General features: G+C 36.6%; 1 protein-coding gene across 1 annotated transcript; it reads left to right on the top strand.

Annotated features, from left to right (window-relative positions):
• The first annotated feature begins 6,270 nt into the window (after positions 1-6,270).
• Positions 6,271-10,124, top strand: lysmd4 (LysM, putative peptidoglycan-binding, domain containing 4). The gene is made up of 3 exons (XM_043263969.1): positions 6,271-6,388; positions 7,985-8,271; positions 8,512-10,124. Exons 2-3 carry the CDS (start codon positions 8,005-8,007, stop codon positions 9,022-9,024), a joined length of 780 nt encoding a protein of 259 aa, XP_043119904.1. The 5' UTR covers positions 6,271-6,388; positions 7,985-8,004; the 3' UTR covers positions 9,025-10,124.
• The last annotated feature ends 1,149 nt before the right edge of the window (positions 10,125-11,273 follow it).

Raw genomic sequence — 11,273 nt, 5'->3', positions numbered from 1 at the left:
ATATATATTTGCAGCCCAAAAAGTTCTTTAGCTTTTTAAAAATGTTCTTGAGAGTGGTTCTTTAAGGAACTGTTCGCTGAACGGTTATTTGGGGAACCAAATATGATTCTTCTATGGCATACATGTCTTAGGTTGCACTTGCAGGCTTCTGCTACATTGTCCTCTTATAAAAGCTAACATTATATTTTTGCACAGTAAGGGGCTGTCAAAAGGGGCTAAAACAGAAGTTACGGAAAAGTGGAGCAGCCGACAAAAAAGTAAACCTGAAGAGCGAGACGGTAAGAAACATGCCAGACTCTACGACTCCAAATCCTCTGAATCAGATGGAATGTCAACTCACATTTCACTTCATCAGTAGTGAAAAAAATCACATAAACAAAGCAAACTTTAAAAAAATAATAAAATCAGCAGACAACAAACAAAAAATTGCTACGCTCATGTGATATGGTAATGTGCATGCCCAAAAAATCCACAAATCAAAGCGGGCATTTGTAATTCTTATAACACGACAGAAGCGCTCGCCCTTGCTTGAGAGTAGGACGCAGCTGAGGATGCCCTGCTTCCAATGTCCTCAGCCTGGTGAACAGTCAGGGCGAGGTTATATAGCGCCGCTAAACCCTCAGAGCCTGAGTGGCGGGTCAACGTCAATCAGTCTAATATCAGCTGACACACTGGTGAGGGTGGTGACAGGGCAAGGTTATGTGTCACCCAGCGCTCCGAGCTACAGCAGAGTCCAGTATGGCCTGTGAACCTACCCCTAGGGTAAAGAGAACGTCCAACTGAGGCTCCATGGGTGCCGTGAGGCCAGATACGACTTTGCGATCCCTCGTGGGGCGTCCTCTGGGCGGCTGGAGTCAGTGGATAACTTCCACAACGAACCCTGAGGACGCCCGTGCCGCTGACAGCTCTGCTCCGCATGTTCAACGGGGACCAAATGCAGAGAGTTTAATTTGACAAAGAGAGCATGATCTTCAGAACTCTCATTCTAGCCTTTAACCCGTTGAATGGTTTCGATGTCAACACCATTAACCTTGGGCCTTGAAGTACACTTGTCAATCAAATTCGCTTATGATGGCACGCGCACCTTTCTCAAGGGAATGGGAGGGATGCCTGTAGGATTATGGATCCTGACGTTAACCCTGCTTGTTGTGTTGGAGTCAATTTGACAGACACTCAGTTTTCAGAAAACTGCTTGAAATACTGGTTAATGGGTTTATTTCTTGCAATTTGGTGAATATTTACGATTTAAGATCGTGAATGGGGTCGTGAAATGTTTCAGCTAATAATAAATACAACTTTATGTACAAATAACGTTAGATGCTATTTATAGGCTACTTGTAGTCATTTGCACTTAAAAAAATATATGTATGTATGTTGTGTCTGTGCAGCTTAATTTAAAAAATAGCAACATGTGTATCATATCGACCCCCAGCACAACAGAGTATAAAATTGATGGGAATTACAAATGTTACTACAATAAAAGCTACAATAGAAGTATTCTGTTTTTACATGAATCCGATTTTTGGTAAATTGCATGGAAACCAATGAAAGTCCATTTGATATCCAACACAAAAGTTATTTTTGAACACAACAGGAGGTTTAAAGGCTCGAGTTTTGAAGTCTGGAACAGACGGACGGACCGATGGCACAACCTTCATCCCGCCTGAAAGTGTTTAGTCTGTCATACGGCCTTTAATCTTCCTTTGGATATCATGTGATGGATCGTGCACAGGGGCCTCCTCAGAGTTACGAATCACATTCACCTGGGTAGCTGACATTTAATCAATAAACTCCTGACCTGTTGCCATAACCTAGAGCCACGAGGATTAATTTTGTTTCCCCACACTGCCTCCGCTGACCCCCCGCAGACATAACGACTGGCCTCACGCTGATCGGCAAATCACCTGTGCCAGAAACATGGAAACGGACATGCAGCGAGCATAAACAAACAATAACGCTTTCCACCGCTTACATACATCAGATTTTTTAAGTGTTTCTATAAATCAGCTGAAGTCTGTGTTTGAGGTTCTGTGGGTCTGTTAAAATGAGGTTTATGAAGATTTGGGTCTGGTAGAAATAAGACTGTAGATCAAATTTATGCAGAAATTAATATTTGCGATATGTATTAGACAAAATCACGAATTTGTTGTGTGTATGTGTGTGCTTATCTTTAAGCTCTCTGGTATATTAGAAAAATATCTAACATCTGGGCTAAAATATCTTTACATACAAAGGACTATGCTGCCATCTAGAGGTGGATACAGTCCAAATGAACCTTTAAGAGCACTCAGATACATACTGTATTAAAAATAAACTGAGGATATCATAATCTGTCACATAACTTAACCTTAATGGCTTTACTAGGATTAAATAAATTTAGTTTAATAATGTATATTTACAATTATAATATATTATAATGCATTATTTTTTTATTATATGATGTATTTTCCTTAAATGCAAAGTTGATGGTAATAGAACCAAAAAGAAACAGGTAAGTAATGATAATTATGTGTATTTGTATATATAATATTTACAAATGACATACTTCATTATGCCAACATATTCCATTCAAAATTATATTAATGCATAATACTTGACAATGATACTTTTAATTATAATACAGTATATTTTTAACATTGTCATTTGAGTATGATTACAATTTACGTTTCGTAATTTGGATAATAAATAAATATTTATTAATATAATAAAATATTATTGCTATTGCTTTTGTTGTTGGTATTATTATTAGTTATAATTAATATGCGCGCGTGTCTACGTAGACAGTTCCGCATTTAGAAGAAGTAGACAAGCATTTGTATATATCATTATCGCAATTCTGTTCCTCTTCTGCCATTCTATCCGCAAATTATTCATTGTTACATTGCATCTGACCTTCCTCTCTCTCTCTGCATCTCTCTCCATCTTTTTGTTCTCTCTCTGTCAGTTTGACATGCTGCTCAGTGGCCCAGAAACACAGCATGTTATGCCACTCTGTTGCACCGTGTTCAGAGTTGCACCCTGCATCTGAATGTGATGTAAATGATATGATGTGCTGCTTCGTGCTAATTTTTGTTTTGTCACATTTGCTCCTGCTCCCCCTTCAGGGAGTTTTTTGTATTGAATGAAGGTGCTGTCAAGACAATAAAAAAAAAAAAGTGTCCAGCTGCTGTCTGTTGCCTTGAATCAGTAACAATGTAAACCAATTTAAAAATAAATACGAACGCAGTTGCTAAGCATCTACTTTAAGCAAAATATACTTATGATGTCCGGGTCCGAAGGAAGTGTTGAAATTCTGACAGCGCATTTATGTAAAAATAGGTCAGCTGTAGTTAAGTGCTGTGCTTCCAGTTTATTTGAGGTGCCATATGGGGTCGACTGAAGGTCAGCTGATTGCCCTTTTTGGTAAGGCTTTTGGTTTTAAGTGTGCACTGATGGTAAATTGTAAAATGCATGCAACATACTGTATATGAAAATATTTTGACTTACTTTTGAAAGCTTAAGTGGCTTATGAGAGTTACATATAAATCGTGGGGTCAGTTAAATGTCAACAGTTCATACGAGTGGAAGCAGTGAAACATGCAAAGCTTCAATTAGCTCAGGCTTCACTGCGGTCATCCCTCTATTAGCACGCAACACTTCAAAAGCACAAGCTAAAATTACATGCTAACTTACAGAAATGGTAAAGAAATTTTGGCGACGGCCAGCGTTTGCCAAGAAACGAAGGTCAATAAACTCCGTGGAGAGCAACAATACAGATATGATGGATGTTTCAGGGCGTGAAATTGGAGACTAGCGCTGACCCAGATAACAGCTTGTATGCTCATCAGATCATGTCGTCTGTGTAATCTGCCACTGAGAATGCACATATGCCCAGTTCTTGGAAGGATTGTACTGGGAAGGTTAACTGTACTGTTGTGCATGAATGGCATATTTGCCTGTCATTGACTTTCAGCAGCGAGCAGTTTTATAATCACTAAAAGATCTGATATTTAAATGTTTCATTTTATTTTATGTGACGTTTATGCATGCTCCCAAGAGCCTCTCATCTGATATTAATGCTTACAGTTGTTCAGGATATGCCAAAAGCTCCATTTTGTACTGTAATGTCAATGCATAATGCAAGAAAAGAAAACAATGCATCATGTATTATTTTTATTTCAAGTTAAAACTACTTTATTATAATGCTTTGTTACAATAATACGTTTCCTGAAACTTTTTATGCTTGCTTCTGATTATCTGCTGCCGCTCCTTGACCAGAAATGACATGCGTATTTACAAAAATGTTATGTGCATTATCCATACGGAAGCAAACAACAGAAAAAAAGTGTCAATTACGTGAACTTGCATGTGTAATAAGTTGAATTGCACCTTACAAGACCGAAAGATTTATCGCACTTCAATACATTGCACAAGTTTCTTCCAAAAATCTGTTACAATAGTTATTTCAGTGTGTTTTATGTTGCTTCGTTATAACATTGTCTGGTGAGGCACAATGTGCATTGAACGATGACAAGCATTTGCTCCTTCACCGTAATGTGTGATGTTAATTAACACTAAAATGAAAATTAATTCGAAAATGTAAAAAATGCATTCGGATTTGACAGTTCACACTTGGGTTGTGTGACCATGTATCAAATCCCATACCGTAGCCTATATGACAATGGCCCAAATTGGATGTGAAATGACTTTTTTTCACACAAGAACAGTGTCAAAACACACACACATACAAATATGTGTGTGTAACTTGCAGTTATATCTGACCCCATAATGGCAAGCAGAAGGCATTATCTGCTCAAACAAACCCCGCTAGTCAAGCTTACAGAGGACTGACAAATGTCCCAGGGCTCCCAACATCAGTGTCCAAATGTGGATCAACTACGGCAGGCTCGTGTCCTCCATCATGAACTGCTGAGCCTGAGCGTTGACCTGTGCTTTAGCAGGAGTGACTAAGGTGACCTGAAGCACCTCGGTAGAGCTGTCTGCTCTGACACAGCCCTGCCATTGTAATTGACTCCTGGACTGAAGCAGACAAGTTCCTCTGATGCTGACAAAGAATATTCTGACAAAGGAGGTGAATGAGGGACATGGACCTTTGGCAAATAGAGGTTTACAACGCTTTACTGCAAGCCACCCACGAGCAAATTGTTTTGAAACTGCTGCAGATCTATGGCGACATCTTGAGGTCTGATTGAGAAGTGATGCCAAAAAAAAAAAAAAACACTGAAAATCTTATGACCGGTAGTGGTGTATATATGTAACAATTAACCTACGCATTTATGTAGGCTAAAACTCCTTAAAGCTGTTAGTATAGTTAACCCAAACACAAAAATCATGCTCACCCTCATCTCCTTCCAAACCTGTATGACCTTTTCGAAATATTTCAGATCTTCGAAACCATTGATTTCTTCGACCTGTTCGAGATCAGGTCAAATCTTTATAAAAACGTTAACCACGGCTTCATTTTCCAACCTCGACGGACTTGTTTGAATATTAACACAGAAACGTGCAACACCTCTGTTGTTACTTTTGCATTTTCAGGTTTGTTCAAACAGGCTTTGGTCAGAAGAATTTTGAAAGATGTTGAATATTGAAAGATTTGTGCGTGACTGTCATATTAGTGTCGTATCTTTTACACTATATAAAAATTACATTTATGCGATTCAACAATGATGCTTTAAATGGACCAAACGTGACATTAAAACAGACCTGCATTCAATGTCTCCGATTACTAAACACTTATAAATCTTCTAACCTTTATATTCTTCGAAGAATCCTGAAAAAATGTGCTATTAACGTTTACATACGCATACACACAATATTAGTTAACCTTTTTTTCGACGTGTGAAACAAATGTTTCTTATCACCAAATCAGAAAGAAAGAAACCTTTTAATAGTAGTTTTAAATATACAATATTAATTTGTTATGAGTATAGGTAGTACCAATTGTTTTATAAGTGATAGGCAAGAGTGTTTCAAGACTACACACCTTCACATCCTGCCGTGACACGTAAGAGGCGCCCGTGTTCTCAACCACACTTATCAGAGAGAAACTTTATAGCCACGGCTAATGCACTATGGTACTTTAACATTTTAATTGAACGCCTGGCACCAGATTTTGATTTCGAAACAAAGACGTCATATATAATTTACAATAAATAAATAAATGAATGAATAAATAAAAACATCGGGAAAGCAACCGCTTATGTAATAGGCAGCGTAATCTGCTGTAGAGGTGTCGCCTTCTTCAACGAGCTGATTGGCTGGAGGACCTGTCAATCAACATTGGCCTTCTCGCCAAAAGCAGCATGCTAGGTTGCTTTATGAAGTTTCTAAAATGACACTTGGGGATATTTTTGTCAACGCCATGTAGCTGTTTTTGTTTAGAAAGGTGAGTATTAATCAGTTTCAACTCAATAATCGGTAAAGTTATGATAAAGCTGATTTTTAACTTCGGAGATTATAGTATAGGCTTATCTTAAAGTTAGGAGTGTCGGCTACTGTAACCTTATAAGTGTACAAGTGTGTACTGTACGTATTTTTTGACAAATGTAATGTATATATGGATGATATTTTCCTTATGTTTTGTGCAGGTTTTGGGAAAAATCTTTTCAGTCAGTGTCAGTTGATGTAACGGTGTTCTGGGCTGATACGCTGTTGTTTCAGCTAACGTTACAGACAATAATCATTTTCCAGCTCTGATTTTTTTTTTCTGAGCTAGTACTACTAAGTCTCCACAATGTTACAATCCGGTAGATGTATATTTATGAACAGTGATGCAATCTTTCGTGTTGTTTACATTCTGGAGTGTGTTTCTTTCTGTATATAAAGTTGTCCTCTACCTGCTGACTGCAGATAGAATGCTGTTTCCCTGCAAGAGTTATTCAAGTAATGTGTGGGAGTCCAACTTTTGGTCCTGTAGAAAATAAATTATAAGTTGAAAATAATTTATATTATTTATGACAGTGTATATATAAATGTAGCACAGAAGAACATTTTCTGACAGTCACACAATGAACATTCTCACAATTTAATTGTCAGTACATTTAAGTTATATGTGTAATAGCATTTTTCATTGCAAATAATAACACATTAATAACATTTTCAAACATGAATAAAATACAAATCATGTATCTTTATAAGGCTAACTTTATAGCTAGCATCTTAACACATTTTGCGTAAAATTAACATAATTACTGGTTTAGTTTTTTTTTTTTTCATCTGTTTGTTTGTAGTATGGAAATATAATTCATGAATGTATGGATAATGTTTCCAGCAAAGTTTGAACTCATTTAACAAACAAACAAGTAAACTAATAAATATAAATTAACTCCTAAGTCATAGAAGTGCTCAGAGTTGATGAACACTACCATTCAACCTTTAGTGTTAGTTTTAAAATATTTTTGTCTTATATGCTCACTAAAATTTAATCAAAAAAAGTGAAATATTATTATTGTTACAACTGTTACTTTATTTTAAAATGTAATTTAGTTCTATAATTTTCTTTAAACCTATAGTATAGTGTAGCTTATGCCTTTTCTTTTAGCAGCCATTACTGCAGTCTTCAATGCCATAATACTTCAGAACCATTTTTATAAATGATTCTAAACTCAAAAAATATTTTGTTAAAAACAGTTGTGGAGCTTATTTTTTATATTTATTTGTTTATCTTTGTGGAAAATTTATATATATATATATATATATATATATATATATATATATATATATATATATATATATATATATATATATATATACACTGTATTCACACATATTAAATATTTATTTATTTATATATTTCTTTGAATAGAAACTTCAGATTATATTTTGTTTGATGAATAGAAAGAACATTATTTATTTGAAAAAAAATGAAATAAAAACTAAAAATTGTAACATTGTAAGTTGCCGTCAAATTTTAATTAATCTTTGCTTCATAAAATGTTTAATTCCTTAAAAACTGAACTGGCCTTACCACTTACTCTTCTAGATATTAGTCTAGTTGCAGTGATGAGGCGAGGAGATCCTCTCCCCCGAGCCTTTCAGGCTCCAGTGGATGTACACGCCAGTGCGGATGGCCAAGTGTACATGTTCAGACACAGACAGGATGAACCAGTGTCCTCAGAGGATGAGGAACTCAATGTCATGGAGCTCCGGCCGCGAAGCAGAGACTCATCCTCACAGGAGAGAGAAAGAGTGGGAGAAATGCTCTTGTTGGAGCGAGACATCTCACATGAGGACAATCTCATCAAACTGGCCCTTCAGTATGGATGCAAGGTATCATGTTTGGTAGCGTAGCTCGTTCTCATTTAGGCCCTTAAAGGAATAGATCACCCAAAATGAAAATTTGTTGCAAATGTATTCACCTTCAAGTCATCCGAGATGTAAATGAGTTTGTTAAATGCTGAAGAAACAAACTCATCTACATCTTGGATGGCCTGAGGATGAGTACTTTTGCTGTAATTTTTCATTTTTGCATGGAACGTTTACCAAATAAACCTTTTCTATGGCTTCCAGGTAGCTGACATAAAAAGGGTCAACAACCTTTTTCAAGAGCAGGACATGTACGCACTGAAGTCCATCAAAATCCCTGTAAAGAAGCATGGCTTGCTAACCGAGGCCAACTCTGAGCTCAGGAACCCCCAGCAAAGACCCTCCAGTGATGTAGCGTCGTCAGACAGCGCCGAAGCAAACGTCTCGGGAAGACCTCAGGTGCAGGAGTACACCAATTACCTAAAAGAGGTGGACAGTGACATTGAGCGTCTGATCCAAAGCACAGACCCCTCAGAAGAGGCGTCATCCAGCGGCTCTAGGCTATCCAAACGATGGGGGTGGAGGAGCCAGCGTTTGCCCAGCTACGGAGCGGACTGGGGCATCCAGTGGTGGAACGCTGTAGTCGCTATGTTGCTCATTGGCATTGTCCTGCCAATTTTCTATGTGGTATATTTTAAAACTCAAGATAATGGTGAATCGGCAGTGAACAATGGAGTGAACAACATCACTGTGCCTACCTCAAACAGTACGGGGTGAGCCTCAGCTAACTGGACCCTGGGAATGCAATAGAAAATTACCTTGAAAAAGTAAGTGTAACACTTGAAAAAGCCTGCAATATTCTTTGGTACTTTAATAAACGTAGCATCACGAGTTTACATTATTATGGTACATTCATTTAAGTGGATAGATCATCAAAAATAAAAAAAGAACGTATGGGTTCAAAATACTTGTAATATGACACACCCGATTTATTTAGGATGAAAACAATCACGTTATTGAAAGAAAGTAACATGGGTGGGTGGGTAAATGATTGGCCTTAGTGAAGGAACATAAAGAGACCACTTCAATGATTCTAGTTTAATGGTATGGCAGAGCGATATTTAATAGTGGGATAAAGCAATATTTGTATTCATATTGTATGGATAAGAGACTTTAGGCAGGTAATATCATATATCACATCACTCAAAGAAAGCAACATAGCTATGGAGAGACGCGGGTGGGAAAATTATAACACAATTTTTTGTGTGAACTATGGCTTTAATTTAATTTGCGTAGCGAAGGTACATAAAGAGACAATTTAACAAATGAAATTATGAGTTTGCATGATAAACTTGGCGTTGTGTCTGCTCACACTCCACACTCAGATTGATAAAAACTGTTTATGGGTGCTAATATTTAACAGAATAATGAAAATATTATAACAGTTTTTCTTTGTTGAGAAAAACTAAACGAAAAAAACTTTATAAAGTCACAACTTGTTTGGTCCCGTCTTGCGATCATTTCAAGAAGCATTGATGCACAATTACAGAATAATTCGAAGGAGGTAAAGCAAAAACCAGTACTTTGGGTTTGAGGTTTTGAAACTTTATACCTGTTTGCCTGAATGGTATTTTGCGCTAACTCAAATTGTATCTGTTTCTCTGTTTTGACTTTGAGCACTACTGCCAAATCGTTGCTTCAGTGTGGAAAGGCACTACTGTGCGAGCAGTGCCAAAGAATGGACTTGTATTAAATAACTGTTTGTTCAGTCTTTAGAAGTGCAATAAAGACATATTTCACAAGGAGAAGGGCTAAGCTCATGTACAAATGGACACATTTTAACCTTTCGATTGTGTTATTAAAACATATCTTTTGAATCATAGTCCTGTTATTTCTTACATATGTGTATTACAAAAAATGTATTACAAAACGTCTTTTCAAATGAAAAAAATTTTTAGGGATTAAAAATAAAAAATGTGTGCAATCTTTATTAGTAGTAGTATAATAAAGGTTTTACTTATTTTAGAGAAAATACATTTCAAACAAAGTTTGTAATTTTTTTACTTTATTAAAGGGAATAGGCCACCAACAAATGGTCTCTGCCCACAGACCTGCAGCCATTTTTTCCATCCTACAATTTCCTACAATTTTCCATCTTCCATATTTACAATTTTTTTTGGCACTTCAATTCCAAGTCTTCCATCCACTTTATTTTGCAGCAGTGTTACATCATTAATGTACGTTTAATTTATATTTTGGAATTAAATTTTCTATATTTGCATTTTATGTTTTCATTGAATTTTATGTGTAATTTTAAATATATTGTATTTTTTCTTTTAGTTTTAGTTATTCAGTACTTCAAGTTAGGCTAATTCGGAAAAAATGCGTGGAGACTAGCTGAAAAAAACGTGTTTTTTGTCTTTTTTTAGCTGTAGTTAACTATAATAACCATTTGTTTCTTTGTTTGTTTCTAGCTGAATGGCAGAGTAATAGGTAATGGTGGCTTGAAGCAATATTATTTGTATTCATATCAATAAAACGCTTCAGGCAGGTAATATCAAATATGAAATACAAATGTTTTATTAATATTTAAAATGTAAAATGCCCTTAGCAAAACAGTCAACATGGGTTTGATTCTATTGAGTTAAAAATCAGAAGAAATTTACAAAGAGAAAAAAAAAAATCTACATTGTTAGCGTTTGTTCAACAGCTGCTTAGACTCAGTCCCATGTGATCTCACAACCTGAAAGCTTCATCTCACAGGCTCGGCTCACAGAAACAGGCGCTGCTGTGATCCTGCTCCAGGCCCCACAGCTTTGGCCCCGTGCCTTCTCTCCGTCTGCGTCTCGGCTGCTGCAGAACAGACCAAGGGCGAGAGGACCACCCCTTTCTTTGTCTGCAAACCCAAACCGCAGTTATTACGCAAACCTTAACACTCCCAGAGCAAGTTCTGATGTGATCTGTTTGCTAATGCGTTTTGATTTCTGCATGATCCAAGATTTAGGAACATTATCTCAAATTTTGAC

This window comes from Puntigrus tetrazona, chromosome 18 (genome assembly GCF_018831695.1).
Source record: "Puntigrus tetrazona isolate hp1 chromosome 18, ASM1883169v1, whole genome shotgun sequence".
NCBI classification, from domain to species: Eukaryota; Metazoa; Chordata; class Actinopteri; order Cypriniformes; family Cyprinidae; genus Puntigrus; species Puntigrus tetrazona.
The sequence above is the reverse complement of the archived record's forward strand: the minus strand, read 5'-3'. Positions and strand labels throughout refer to the sequence as shown.

What these genes read in the sequence shown, in the direction of transcription:
- lysmd4 (XM_043263969.1), top strand. Translation starts at nt 8,005, where the DNA reads ATGAGGCGAGGAGATCCTCTCCCCCGAGCCTTTCAGGCTCCAGTGGAT. An exon ending in CCCTTCAGTATGGATGCAAG is followed by an intron (nt 8,272 to 8,511) that starts GTATCATGTTTG and finishes TATGGCTTCCAG; the next exon opens with GTAGCTGACATAAAAAGGGT.